General features: G+C 39.3%; 1 protein-coding gene across 1 annotated transcript; it reads left to right on the top strand.

Annotated features, from left to right (window-relative positions):
• The first annotated feature begins 9,701 nt into the window (after window positions 1–9,701).
• On the top strand, window positions 9,702–15,897 carry LOC103428345 (receptor-like protein kinase FERONIA). Its single transcript, XM_070817095.1, is given in 3 exon segments — window positions 9,702–9,813; window positions 13,132–13,197; window positions 13,481–15,897. Coding segments are annotated over 3 exon segments (2,448 nt in total). The 3' UTR covers window positions 15,751–15,897.
• The last annotated feature ends 146 nt before the right edge of the window (window positions 15,898–16,043 follow it).

Here is a 16,043-nt window from a genome sequence, read left to right as displayed (position 1 = left end):
TTCGTAATCACTGTACTCATTACTAAATAGTCCGCATCCGATGTGATTAGTTCGGACTTTGTACAAAAATGCCTAATTGAGTAAATTTTTCACCAGGAAGCATTGAAAAATGAAGAAGCAGACATGTAAATGTGAAGAAGATGAAGCAAAATATCTAAAGGGGCCACCTGCCTGCTCAAATAACTCAAGTCTATCTCTTCATCAAGAACAAAAGTAGTCAAGTCTTCGATCGGTATAATCCTCCAACCACATCCTCTGAATTGACGGGGTGCCTTACGAGAAGCACTATATATCTTATTTTATTTTTCCACTCATTATATGTTGTATTTGATTCACTAAGTTTCGACGTGAAACTTGACGTCCTTTAAACACATCCCATTACATAAGGACACCAACACTTATAAAAGGAGAACTCGCTCAATTTGTTCTCTTATATTGAAGTCAGTGTTCACAATATCTACATTTTAAAATATTTACGAAATTGTTGATATTTCCATTTTAATATTTGAAAAATCAAGGATCAATATGGAAAGGGGTGAAATGTAAAATTCACCCTGTATCAACGAGATATAGGAAAAAATCAATGAATATAAAAAAATCAATGAATATCGATGATATTTACTAATTCACTACCTATTGCAGATTTAGAGCTTTTGAATTTATTTTTTATTTTTTATTTTTGAGAATTTGTTTTCTAATTTTGATGAATGACTTGATTGACCCACCCATTGCAAATTTCCATTGAAGACTACCGATATTGATATATTCATCGATATTTCCTAAAATTGCATATTCATATTTTCATCTATATCGTTATTTTAAACACTGGTTAAAGTACACGCATAAAGATTTGAGGAAATGACTTATGTACACCTTTTTTTCTTTCTTACACAATCATTTTTTTTTTCTAATCATTCATTTAAACAAATAAAAAAAATCAATGGCAATAAGTCAGAGAAAGTGTACAAAAATAAAAAAGAATGTACAAAATTCAATTTTCGAATCCCAATTGAATTGCATGCAAGCCAATGACTTAATCAGTGGTTATCCGAGAAAAGTCTGATAAACTTAAATCTCGAGAACTTGCAATGAGAGACACACACACACAACCACACATGACATATCTACTCATAAAAAAGAGCTAAGTGTATTCATGCATACAACCAAATCAACAAATAAACACCTTCATAAAATTTACCATGACGAAACCAATTTTCTTCATCTTGTTGGATTTGTTGCCAAATTCTATTGGGCCTTTAGTTGATCTCACCTGCCCACCAATGGGCCTTTTATCTAGCCCTTTTGAAAAGCCACGGGGTGGCTAGGGTTCTTTAATAAGGCAGGGCAGCCGCCCTTTGGTTTAAGCAGCAGCAAAGAAGATTAAAAAGAGTGCCGCAGCCTCATTTTGAAAGCAAAGCGCTCATTTCTTTGGTTAGCAATCACTCTATCAAAGTTGTAGTTGATGTATTAGGTTTGAGCTTTGTATACGGAGGAAATTATTCTCTATATTTTCTTCTCTATTTGTTATGTGGTGTGTGAGAGCTATTGGGTGTATTGGGTTTTGGATTGTGAGATTGTCAACACTTTGTAAACACTCCTATTTGATTGATAGTGGATTACTGGTAAGCTCCTACTGCTCTGAGGACATACTCCAGTTACACTAACTATCGAGAAACCTCGTTAAATCTTAGCGTTTTTTCTATTTTTGTTCTTGCATTTCATTTGATATATTCCTTATAGGTTAGCTTGAGTTGGTTTTCAATTGGTTTGGTGTTATCCTAGCACAACAATTGGTATCAAAGCACTAGTTGCTCTTGGGTACCGTCTAGTAACTAAAGATGTCAGGCGGGCAAGATGAGAATAGTTTTGGAAACAGCTCAAGATTTGCAAGAACTACGGTGCAAAATGCAAAGTTTGAAGTCGAACAACTTCGGAATGTGGCAATGTGAGGTCAAGAATGTGTTGACTCAACAAAATCTACTTGCAGCTTTGGGAGATAAGGTGGAAATTATGTCGAAATTAGATTGGGAGAAATTGAATTTGTGGGCTTGCTCCATAATTTGGTTGTGCCTTACAAAAACTCAGAAGTATTTTGTGATGTGGGAGACGTTGGCAAAGTCGTTGTGGCAAAAATTAGAAGACAAGTATATAGCGAAGAGTTCTGAGAACCGACTATACTTGAAGAAAAAACTCTACCTCTTCCAATATAAAGAAGGTACAAAAATGATTAGACACCTTGATGCTTTTAATAAGTTGATTGTCAATTTGATGAATTTAGATAAGGATATTAAGGATGAAGATAAGGCCTTAATATTGTTGAATTCTTTGTTGGATTTTTATGAGCATTTTGTTACTACTACTATGCATGGTAAAGAAACTGTGAAATTTGAAGATGTGTCCAATGCCTTGATGAATTATGAAATGAGGCATAGAGATAAAAATCATGATAGTATCTTTGAGGCTTTATTTGTTAAAGGTAGATCGTTGGAGAGGAATTTTTCTCTAGTAAGAAAAAATCAAAGTCTCGACCTAGAGGAAATTCTAAAAGTAGAAAAAGTATGGAAATGGATGAATGTGCTTTTTGTCATACTAAGGGGCACTGGAAGAAAGATTGCCCCAGGTTGAAGACCAAAGATAAAGGTAAAGTGAGTTCTAAAGCTAATGTTACTAAGCTTGAGAATGATTTTTCTGATTTTGCTTTAACCGCTTCATCATCTTTTGATTGTTCTACCAAGTGGGTGTTGGATAAGGGTTGTATTCATCATTTGACTCCTCACAATGATTGGTTTTTAAGCTTTAAAGAGTTTGACGGTGGTGTCGTTTTTATGGGATATGATAATCCTTGTACAACGAAAGGGATTGGTACAGTTCGTTTGAAGTTGCATGATGGTATGGCTAAAGAGTCGACAGGTGTTCGGTATGTACGAATTTGAAGAAAAAAAATCTTTTTTTTGGGTACTTTAGAATCAAAGGGCTTCAGGTTTTATTTAGATAGGCAGACACTGAAAGTTACTTATGGCGCACTTGTTGTGATGAAAGCTCCTCGATGTGGTCATTTGTATCTATTGCAAGAAAGCACTATGACAGGTGAAGCAACGGTAGTCTTAGAAAATATGGTCACATTTGATTCAGATACTACTAGACTATGACATATGAGATTAGGCCATGCCGATGAGAAAGCTCTATAAAGTCTAGTGAAACAAGGTCTTCTAAAAGGTGTCATGACTTGTAAGCTTAATTTCTGCGAGCATTGTGTCTTAGGGAAGCAAACTAGAATGAAGTTTGGTACTGCAGTACATCAAACGAAGGGCATATGAGTGAGGTGTTGAGTATTTTCTTAGGTTGGTGACATTTGTTGATGATTATTCTAAAAGGTCTTAGGTCTATGCTATGAAGCATATGAGTGAGGTGTTGAGTATTTTCTTAGGTTGGAAGAAAATAGTTGAGAACCAGATTAGGAGGAAGATTATGATTTTGGGATCGGATAATGGTGGTGAATACACATTTGACCATTTCTTTAAAGTTTGCAAGAGGAATGAATTGTGAGGCATTTCAGTGTCAAGGGAACTCCCCAGCAAAATGGAATTGCAGAAAGATTGAATCGAATATTGCTTGAGAAAGTTAGATGTATGTTGTCTCAGTCGGGTTTGAGCAAGTCATATTGGACAGAGGCAATTACTTATGCATATCACATCATCAACCAATTACCTTCGGCTGTTGTTCTGGGTAAGATACCAATGGAAGTTTGGATTGGAAAAACTTCTTTTGATTATGACTATATCCATATTTTTGGTTCACCTGCTTATTTTCATATAACTGAAAATAAACTTAATCTTAGAGCAAAAAAAAGGGCTATCTTTCTTGGTTTTAAAGTGGTGCCAAACGTTAGAGGTTGTGGTGCCCAGAAATGTGACATTCGATGAAGAAAGTATGTGAATAGACTCTGAGAAGAATGTGAAAGATGTCCAAAGGTAGAGCTTGAGAAAGTTGCCTCTAGTACTTCAAATCCTATTTCAGCTGATGTCGAAGCCAATACAAGTGAATAAGTGGGAGATCATGAGGATGTTGAAGATGTTGAAGTTGAAGACTCTTTTCAAGACGAAGGGCAAGTTTTGCCTCAAAAGTCTATTGCCAAGAACAGAGGAAAGAGACATATTACTTAGCCAACTCGGTATAGTGACTATGTTGCTTTTGCTCTTCCTATTATCACCGATGAGTTTCCATCCAATTTTGAGGAAGCCATTGAGAGTGAAGAAAATGAAAAGTGATGCAATGCCATGGGAGATGATGAGATGAATTCTCTCTTGAAGAATAAGACTTGAGAGTCAGCTAAATTGCCTAAGGGCAAGAAAGCTATCAAATACAAATGGGTGTATGCCAAGAAAGAAGGTGTTGATGAGAAAAGCAATGTGAGATTTAATGCTAGATTAGTTGCTAAAAGGTATGCACCAAAAAAAAGGCATTGACTACAACGAACGGCCATCAATGAATGACGTTGTGAATTCCCTTGAGTTTGTGTTGCGGCTTCATCAGAGTTGCATTGAAAGGAATAGTCACAATTGACAATCAGGTTGCCTTCTTCAATGACACTACCACCTAAACTAGTGGCAGTGAGCAAAGTCCTTAGGAAAAGGAACTCATCCAATGCATATCTGAGACATCTTTAGCGTCAAATCTCAAGCATTATGCTTTCATAAATTGAATATCTTATGGTTGTATGGGGGAGCTCACTATGGTTCATAGAATCTTTGTTTATATTTTTGTATTGACACCATTTAGCCCATTGTGGCAATAAAATCAAAATGCATTCATCACTTGTCCTCTAACGAGTGGCGTCACCATCTTAGTTTAGAGTTTTTATGCGAGTAACACAATGTAAACAAACGCCTCCCTTCCATCGAAATCCCAACAACTTGTCGTAGATTTTCAAAGTAGAGATTTTATGAACATTTTAAATTAAAATTTTTAAAAATAAATAAATATGTAGACTATCGTAAATTAATTTTATGAACATTTTAATCTAAAAAAAAATAAATTATGATTTCTGAGCTAAATTTTAGGAGAAATCTGGTCTTGGTTTAGCATTTAGCATTTAGCCAAAATTTTCCCCTTGGGTTGGATTGGGTTTGGGGGGTAATTTAGCTTTTAGCCCACCATTGGAGTTAGTCTTATGATTCTAATTATTGTTTGCTACGTATTAAATTTATGAAAATAAAGTTAAATTTATAAACATATGTCATTTAATGACTGGGCCCTTGCGCATTAATTTTGGGCCGTGATGAGGGGTGTCTTGCAAGAACGCAAGTCTATGAGTTCAAATATCCCGCAAGTCCACACTGCCGACTCAAATGCATCGAATCAAATTATTACTACTAATAGGAAATTTGACGCGTAATATCAGAAAAAAAATATATATATAAATATTTTTTTTTTTCAAACTCAAGATCTCATATTCACATAGGTTGTTCACACAGGTTCATACAAAGAAAAACAAGAACCCAAGCAGCTTGCATATTCAAAAGCAATTTTTGAGCTTGCATTGCAGCTTCATCGAAAGAGCATTGGAAGTAATGGTGACAATGAGGTTACCTTCTTAAATGACGGTGGCATTAGTACTGGGCAAGGTTTTGCTAGCAATGAATCCGTCTAATGTATATCTGCTACAATCTTCTCTGAGATCAATGATCCAATTGGAAGATGACGCAAACAACATCTTCAACGAAATGGGAGCAGTGTGGCCAGAAAGCACTAGAATTTGAATAGGATATTAGTAAATATGTTGCTTCAAATTTCATATCAATTGTATTTAAATCCAATTGAACACAAACTAAATCAAGAGAATCGTGGTCCAATTGCATTCTTAATCACTGTACTCGGTACTAAATAGTCCGCATCCGATGTGATTAGTTCGGACTTTGTACAAAAATTCCTAGTCAAGTAAATTTTCACCAGGCAGCATGTGAAAAATGAAGAAGCTGCAGACATGTAAATGTGAAGAAGATGAAGCAAAATATCTAAAGGGGCCACCTGCCTGCTCAAATAACTCAAGTCTGTCTCTTCATCAAGAACAAAAGTAGTCAAGTCTTCGTTCGGTATTATTTCTCCAATCACATCCTCTGAATTGATGGGGTGCCTCAGGAGAACCACTATATATGCGAAGAAGATACATCGAGTGAGTGATGCAGGAAAAAGTATGGAAACTACTCTGCTCCAAGTGATTCTTTAGCACAAGTCTTCTATCATTTCTACACAAGACTTTGAACAAACGATGCAATAGGCAGTTGAAACAGGCAACTTTTGTTACCGCGTTATCTCCCGTGATCAATCCAAAAGACCGTGATGTCAAATTATGGGCCAAAAACTAGATGGCTTTAAAATCTTTGATGATCATAAGGTACGCACAAGGCACAACCATACATATATCTATCACTATAAACAAGTGTAAGTGTATCGCGCCATAAATAAAAAATAAACCCAAGCAACAACCAGTATTACCATGCAGATGAAACCAATTCTCATCACTCGTCTTTACCTTTCCTTGTTACTCAACATGATCATCGTCCCCATATTTGTGGCCGGCAATTCACCACCTCCCTACGCAGTGACAGAGTGTTATACCCCACCCCCGATTTTAAAGGTAGTTTTGAGTTTTTGTTTAAAAATTGTTTTTAGGGCCTTAATAGGTGTGCCCAAGGGGCCCACCCCCTGTTTTGTCCCCGGTTCCCTTCCCTTTTTCTTTCTTCTTTTGATTTTTATAACCCCCTCTCTCTCCCTCTCAGCTTTCTCTCATTCACTCATCTCTCTCTCTCTCTCGGACTCTTTCCCGATCGACACCCACACACACACCCAGTCACCCTCACACCCTAAGATCTTCCCATGCAAGAGCTCGAACCCAGGACAGGTCCGTGGTGCACCACAATGGCGGAGACCACTGTTCTTTCCCTCTCTCATCGAACTCCGGCAAGTTCCTTGTATCCCCGACGTAGAAAACACCTCGGTGGAGTTTCTCCATGTTTTCCGGCGAGGAACCTGTCACTTTTGAGGCAATTTCCGACCAAACCATGGCGAGTTGGCTGGCGTGCAAGTTTCCGGCAACCTCCGAGGCTTTCGAGGCATTTTCCGGCCAAACCACGGCGAGTTAGACATGGTGCGAGGGGAAATTATTGTGGCGTTTCCATCTTCGCTAGTTTGTGTGACTCTTCAACGGCGAAGTATTTGACTTAAAATTGAGGCATACAATCTCGGCATCAAGGCACTTCTGCATCGGCATCTTCGAGTCCTTTTGGTGTAGGTCCCATTCTTTTATTCATTCAATTTTATATTATTTCTTTTAGTATTCTAGTTAGTTGTATGCTCTGAACACGTTCCTTAAATGCATTTTCATTATTCTTTTATATTTATAAGTCTTATCTACCCCTTATTTTTAGCATTTGCACTCAATAAATAGTTTTCGTCACCCTCGGGTGTCGGCCTACACGTGCCTATCCTGGTATTCGGGGAATATCGGGATCGGGTCGTGTCAGATTGGTATCAGAGCATGGTTTGTTCAAAGCATACTTAAAATTCTCTTATATTCTCGTAATGTGTCGATCATGACATCATTTGGATGTCACAACTTCTGGATTTGCTGTCTTTCGGCACGGTTGTGCAATCCTCATCACGCTATGAATTGTCTTATCCTATTGAAGAAGAAGAAATTTGTGTCAGGATTGTGCCTCATTGGTGATGTGTTTGATTTGTTTGATTTGTTGGACGACTTTCAACATTAGATCGATACTCTATAACATGCGTTCCTTAGGAATTGCGGGCGGAGTCGAATCTACTTAAGAGTTTTAGGAAGCGGAAAAATCTTAACGGTATGAGTTGGTTAAGACCAATTAGAAATCTGAAACGATGATATCACTATGCAACATGCGTTCCCCAAGAATGGCAGGCAGAGTCATATCTTAGTGACAACTACACGAAACTTTCGAAGTGCGTGTTAGGGAAAGCAAGTAAGTGCTAGTTGTGACGACAGTTAGTAAGTGGTAGTGGGTGAGATTGAATCAAAGTTCTCGAACTCGTTCCTACTGAGGATACTCGTGGGAATCTGTAGAATGAATCTTCGGCGATTGTTCTATCAATAACCTTCTTGATTACCCTAACGACAAAGTCAAATTCCTTAACCTTTGACCGTCAGCTTTACACCAAATCCTTCGAGCTTTAACTTCATCTAGAGATTATACTTTTCTTGGGAAACTCCTCGGTATCAGACATTATTCCCACCAATTTCCAAAAGGAGTTGCAACTCTTGTTGTTGTTGTAGTTGGATTTGGATGATGAAGATCTAGTCTTGTTTGGATAAACAGACCCCTTGAATTTCACCTGGGTCTGGTACTCAGCGGTAAACCCTAGCTCTTTGTCCACGTACTTTTCGGTATAGGCGAACTTAGCCTCTTGTTTGTAACCCAACTGACCAGTGCTCTTGCCTACTAATTGTTCAGCCTTGTAATTTTTCAGTGTAATGGCTTGAGATTCCACCATATTCATCATTGTAGGAAGATCGAGCTTTGCTCTAAACTTCTCTGGCCTCATTGAGCTTTGGTTTGCTCAAGAGTATCACTTTAAGGTAGCCAATCGTGTCACTGCATGCATACATAGGCTGCTTTGTATCTTTCTTCTTCATCATTATGTTGATTCAGAGGTTCCATGTTTAATTTATGAACTTTGAAACAGCTCTCATAAGGTATTGTGAATTTCGAAATGTCTTTGGCCTCGTCAAATCTTATTAGCAGTTCTTAACTATTCTTGACCTTAGACCTATTTTCTTTTTGGCTAAGAAACCAGTCGACCTTACTGTGATGGTTAATCAAATAATCATAAACAGTGACTTCTATTTCTGCATCTTCACCTTCCTTCGCTTGTTTGTTTCTCAATGTAAATTGGATCTTGCCGGAACATTACACGGAGGGTGTTAAAAATAAAAAAATAAAATGTTCTCGGCATGGTTTCTGGTTCAAATCCCGATATCTTGTACTCTAGATTTTAATGGACTTGTTTTAACCTTCAAATTCTTAAACGTTCTTTTAGCCTTCTCGACCTGGTTTTTTACTCATTCAGTGAGAAATTCACGATCGATCGATTCGACGGAAGTGTGCACCCAATTCTTATCGATTTGGACAGGAATGTTAGTAGTATAACCTTTTCACAAACTTAGCACACTTACTAGAAAGAGTTCCGCGTGGGTGTGAAGTTTGAGTCATCTTTTGGTAAGAGACTGGTGAAGATTGTAGTGCAGGTGATCAACAAATTGCATCATTATCTTCACGCTGAACTGAATAGTCACCACTAATTATCCTACTACAATTCATAAACATCATATCGTGCTCTAGTAGTTCTTTTCCAACGATATGTAAATAAGTTCATTTGCCCAAATATTTCAAAGGTATCTTCCACCCAACCCTAACACACCTTTGATAGGCATCTACTGAGTTTAGTTTCCATCTTGAGTTCCGAGTCTGATATCTGAACGAACTATCTAGACCTTGGAAGACACGTTGTGTTCACTTGTATTGTGGCTTTAGCACATTTAAAAGTTACACTTCTCTCGAAAGGTGTGTGTGTGTGTGTTTTTTTTTTTTTTTGAGGTTGATCACTTACAAGTCCTTCTTTTTTCTACCAACATTGACCTTGTTTGACTAGAAATATGAAACTAAGCAAAAATGGAGAGGTGGATTGAGCATTGCAACAGTTCCCAAAAGATACTGCTTGTTGAAGAAGATAACCGGAAGTCATCTACTACTAACATGGTAGCCACTTCTCTTGAATCCCAAGGTACAGTTTTCAAATGGGTTCTTTGTTGGTAAAACACTGGAGTAGTTGGTCACATTTGGAAGAACATAGGAAGATGGTGTGTTTGGTACTGGATGGAGTTGTTACGACGATAGTTCTTATTTTGTTTAGTTGGGTACGACACTTTTGTGACATGGTACGAAGGTTTCTACAGGCAACACTTATTGACAGAGGAGTTTTGCAAACTGGTATTCGGAGGATCGAATTTACGACGTGCGAAATTGTGCACCCTCAGGAAATTACTGCTTGCTTATCGAGACAATAAATGTGTGGTCGATATCGTAGGCGGCCGACTGTGGTATCGAATACTTATTCGTTGATTTCGTTAAGCAAGTGGGTAGGAAAACCCATCTATGACAGTTACAAATTCGCTATTGTTAGGGCTCAACCCAAAGACATATGTGTTCTCGGAGTACGTGACGTTCGTATGCTTGGGCGAGACCCACCCTCATTTTTCAGTTTTGATTTTCAGTATAAGTATTTTAACTTCCTTTACTGTAGTTATTTGTTTTTGACGTTACAAATGTTTTGGGGAAAGTATTTCCGTTTTCAGTTTTAAGTTCAGCACGAATTTTCGACCTATATGTTAGTACATATCTATTTTGATAATCGTATTTTATGCACTTACTTTTGACCTTAAGCTATTTTGTGTTTTCGACTTTATATCTTATTAAAGTATGTTTCTCTTTTATGTCCCCGGTTCCCTTCCCCTTTTCTTTCTTCTTCTGATTTTTATAACCCTCTCTCTCTCCCTTTTAGCTTTCTCTCATTCACTCATCTCTCTCTCTCGGACTCTTTCCCGATCGACACCCACACACACACCCAGTCACCCTCACACCCTAGGATCCTCCCAGGCAAAAACTCAAACCCAGGACAGGTCCGTGGTGCACCACAGTGGTGGAGACCACTGTTCTTTCCCTCTCTCGTCGAACTCCGGCGAGTTCCTTGTATCCCCGACGTAGAAACACCTCGGTGGAGTTTCTCCATGTTTTCCGGCGAGGAACCCGTCACTTTCTAGGCAATTTCAGACCAAACCACGACGAGTTGGCCGGCATGCAAGTTTCCGGCGACCTCCGAGGCTTTCGAGGCGTTTTCCGGCCAAACCACGGCGAGTTAGACGTCGTGTGAGGGGAAATTATTGTGGCATTTCCGTCTTCGCTAGTTTGCGTGGCTCTTCAGCGGCGAAGTATCTGACTTAGAATTCAGGCATACAATCCCGGTGTCAAGGCACTTCCGCATCGGCATCTTCGAGTCCTTTTGGTGTAGGTCCCATTCTTTTATTCATTCAATTTTATATTATTTCTTTTAGTATTCTAGTTAGTTGTATGCTCTGAACACGTTCCTTAAATGCATTTCCATTATTCTTTTATATTTATAAGTCTTATCTACCCCTTATTTTTAGCATTTGCACTCAATAAATGGCTTTCGTCACCCTTGGGTGTCGGCCAGCACGTGTCAATCCTGGTATTCTGGAAATATCGGAATCAGGGCGTGTCACAGAGCCAGAAAACCAGATCAGTAAGGCCTTTAAGCCATAGAAAGATTAGCCTTCGAAATATAATTAATGAGAGAAAAAATAAAGGTTTTGTGTTTTGTATTGACATGAAAAATTTTAATCAAATAAGAATGGTGGAGCTTTAAATTTTCTATGAAAAACCTAGTATTGAAATGAATATATCATAAAAACAAAACTTGTTTACCAACTTTGATTAAAACAAAATTAACACATTAGAATTGTACAAAAATTGAAAATTACGACTTAAAATTAGATTTTGCCCTAGACTATATATGCATTTTTTTAATATCGACTAGCCAAAAAAGAGAGTATGGTTTTTATATGTTAAAAAACAAGGCTTAGTTTTAATATAGTAAAAAATAAGGCAAATTATAAGAACTTTTTTTTCTTTCAGTTTTAAAAAAAATAAAAATAAATGCTGGAATGCCAAGAAGTCTCGAACCCAGTCCTTTGTATTTGCAAAATCCCAGTAGCCAATGAGCCACGTGCTCATGTTTGTAAAATCTTGCAGAGAGTACCTACATACTCTAAATTTTCAGGGTAGGCCTGGGCCATCCTCTATTTGGCTCCGCCACTGTGCCCAGGGGCCTCTAGTCGAAGATATCATCGTTAAATGTTGTTATTCCGGCACAGTATTCAATGAATATGATAAATGATTTTGGAGTAGAGATGTCTACTCAAAATGAAACCACTAACTATATATCGTATGTTATTTTTCCACACATTATACGTTGTATGTGATTCACTGAGATTCGACGTGAAACTTTACGTCCTTTAAACACATCCCGTTACATAAGGACGCCAACTCTTAGAAAATGAGAACTTGCTCAATTTGTTTTCTTATATTGAAGTCAATGTTTAAAATATTTACGAAATTGTTAAGTCGTAAGTTTCAAACTCTCATTGTTATATAATATTCCTTTCATAGTATCATTGATTAGTTGTATACTCTGAACAGATTCCCGTATTCGCATATCTCATCTGTCGTAACCATTGCCTATCCCTATTGTGGTTTATAAAAAAATTAAAATTATTTTATTCTTAATTTATTAATATTTAATTAAATTTTTAATCCAATTAGACGAGGGGGTGGACTCTGCGCACGGTATGTTAGTAGTTAACAAACAAATTGATGAAATGTTATATATAACATTTTTTTTAAAGGGAGACAATGAATGGCAAATTACGGTTATCCAACCATTCCGGATGACGGAAAGTGATATATAACATTTCAGTGATTAAAAAAAATGAGATATGCATAACAGTAATACAAAATTGAGGTAGTAAAATATAATTTATTCATAATATAATATAGCTACAACTTTCTAGCTCATTTACTCCACCGACATAATGTGCTATAATTCGAGTCTGAATCCTCGTCGGATCCTCTTGGTGAGGATCCGGGGATCCACGTATCTTATCCGTTCATCGTACATCGTACGGTCAGAAATTATTTTAAATTTTATTATTTAAAATTGAATACAAACAATACCAGAGAAAAACTGATACGATGAATATATATGATTCACGGATCCATAAAATCCTCACGAAAGGTATCCGGAGAGAATCATGTTGGCTATAATTCGCTCGCGTATGAATGAATCTTCCTTTGTGCTTTCGTCATGGGCTAGACCTATACCAACAATACGTCGAGTGCGTGGAGGAAAAAGTACGGAAACTGCTCCCGGTCATTCTTCAGGGCACGCGTTTTTTTTTTTTACACAAAGACTTTGGGTAGACTTGTTAATTGTTATTAAGGAAGACATTAAAGTGGTCATTTACAGACAAACATTGCGATACGCAGTGTAAACGGCTTCGTCAAGAGACTCCAAATTCCAGTGAGAAAATTAGTTAAACAGGCACCGCCTCACCCTTTCTATGTTTTTCTTACGATCATGAAGAACCGCAACACCAAACACCCTAATAAAACTCTCCCTCCTCTTCTCCTTCCCCTTTTTCTCCACATGATAACCATACACATGGCCGGGGACTCACCGCCAATCTACGATCCGCCTGAACAAATCAACCTTCAATGTGGCTCTTCCGGTACCAATGTCGACGAAGCCAACCGACTGTGGGAAGGAGATTTTGAAAAAGGATTTTTTCCATACGAGGACAAATCCATAATCAAAGAAGCACCTTCTCCCTCTTCTTCCGGCCAAGTGCCTTACAGCACAGCAAGGCTTTCCCGCTTTGAATTTACCTACACATTTCCACTCTCTTCCGGCCCAAAGTTCATCCGCTTGTATTTCTACCCAGCATCATACGCCCCCAACTTCAACCGACCCCAAGCCCTCTTCTCAGTCAAAGCCGGTGGCTTTACCCTTCTCCACGACTTCAACGCTTCAGCCACGGCTGATGCTTCTGCCTCGGATACTATATACAGAGAGTTCTGCCTCCACACTGAGTCAGGACAGGATTTGAGTATCAGCTTCACTCCAAGCAAAGCAAGCCCAGATGCCTACGCGTTTATCAATGGGATTGAAATTCTCTCCATGCCCCCATATCTTTACTACACTTCACCCAAGAGCCCGGATGGGGTTGCTCATGTAGGCAGTGAAAAGACGATTCGCATCGAGAACAACACTGCTCTGGAGATGGTGTACCGAATCAATATGGGTGGCGGAAGGCGGATCTCTTCCGATCAGGATACTGGTATGTACCGCAATTGGGATGGTTTGCGAGACGAATACAACTACTTAGACGATTTAAGTAGGCAGTTTAGTTACTTACCACCGCAATACAATAGCAGTCAGCTTTACTTTTCTAAAATACCATCGTACTCTGCTCCGAAAGAAGTTTACCAAACCGGCCGCTCAATGGACACCATAAGCAACAGCCACAATCTCACCTGGGAATTCCCTGTGGATTCAATGTTTGCTTACTTGGTTAGGCTTCATTTTTGTGAGTTTCTAAGTACTGTTATGAAGCCCGGAGACCGGGTATTTAACATCTACATCGCCAATCAATCCGTTGAGAAAATGGCGGATATAATCGCGTGGAGTGGTGGAAATGAAAGACCAGTGTACAGAGACTACGTTGTGTTCTTGTCGGGGAACCCTGCAATCCCGAAGAAAGTCAATCTCTTTCTTGCACTGGAATCGGATTTGTTGAATGGGTACTTTGTCCCAATCTTGAGCGGACTCGAAATGTTCAAACTCAGTGCAAATCGGAGTCTCGCCGGACCAAGCCCTGACCCACCTCCCATAGCCCCAGCAAAGGGGACACCATCAAAAACTAGCACCAGATCATGAACTCCTTTGCTTGCCACGGTTGTCGGTGTAGCTTGCGGAATACTTGGACTCTCTGTCCTTGGGTTCTTGGTTTTTAGGCGGCGGCGGAAAGTCAAGGGCACTGCCTCAGATGGGTCATCATCTTTACCAACACATTTGTGTCGTTACTTTTCACTGGCGGAGATCAAAGCCGCCACCTAAAACTTCAGCCAGAGTTTCATTGTTGGTGTAGGCGGCTTCGGTCACGTGTACAAAGGGCATATCGACGGCGGGGCCACTCCCGTTGCTATCAAACGGCTGAAACCCGACTCATCGCAAGGAGCCCGCGAGTTCAAGACGGAAATCGAGCTGCTTTCACAACTTAGACACCGTCATTTGGTGTCTCTCATTGGGTATTGTACTGATAAAAATGAGATGATTTTGGTGTACGATTACATGGCACGTGGAACCCTCGCTGATCACCTCTACCAAACTGACAACCCACTTCTCTCCTGGGGACAACGGCTCCAAATTTGCATTGGCGCTGCGCGAGGGCTGCGCTACCTTCACAGCGATGCCCAGGGCACAATCATCCACCGTGATGTGAAGAGCACAAACATTTTATTAGATGAGAAATGGGTTGCCAAGGTTTCGGATTTCGGATTGTCGAAAGTGGGCACGGCCACCATGTCCAAGACCCACATCAGCACGGCCGTGAAAGGTAGCTTCGGGTATCTAGACCCAGAATATTACCGACGTCAACAACTGACGGTGAAGTCCGACGTGTACTCATTCGGTGTAGTGTTGTGTGAAGTGTTGTGCGCAAGACCAGCTGTGGTGCATGCAACGGAGACGAGGCAAATGAACTTGGCTGAGTGGACCAAGAGCTGTCATCGCGACGGGGAACTTGATCAAATCATCGATCCGAACATGAAGGGTAAGATTGAAACCGAGTGTTTGAACAAGTATGTGGAAATTGCTATGAGTTGCATCAATGACAGTGGGATGGAAAGGCCGTCAATGAATGACGTTGTCAGGGGGCTTGAGTTTGCATTGCAACTACATCAGAACCGCGGTGAAAGGAACAACGAGGATGCCTTTGCTAGCATGCCAGGTTGCGCTACGAATGAATCCGTTCAGTGCATATCGGAGACGATCTTCTCAGAGATCAACGATCCGAATGGGAGATGATAGAGCAACATTAGAGTAATCTGGCTAGACTAAGGGCTATGGGTAAACCTAACCATGACATGAGTATATTTTTTCTTATCTATTGTGTTTGAACCCAATTGAATGCTGAATCACTTGCAGTGCCTGCCATTGCGTTATATTGCAGAACTATTTCTACAAACAAACTGTACTTATGACTACACAATTGCGGGAGAAACTTAAAAGTGCTTCTAAATAGAAGCGTTTTCTAAACAAGCACATGCCAAGTGCTTCTCCATAAAGCACTCCCAAGCCTTTTTCCAAGAAACACACTG

Source organism: Malus domestica, chromosome 17, assembly GCF_042453785.1.
Source record: "Malus domestica chromosome 17, GDT2T_hap1".
In the NCBI taxonomy this organism is placed as follows: domain Eukaryota; kingdom Viridiplantae; phylum Streptophyta; class Magnoliopsida; order Rosales; family Rosaceae; genus Malus; species Malus domestica.
This window is presented reverse-complemented; position numbering and strand designations above follow the sequence as displayed.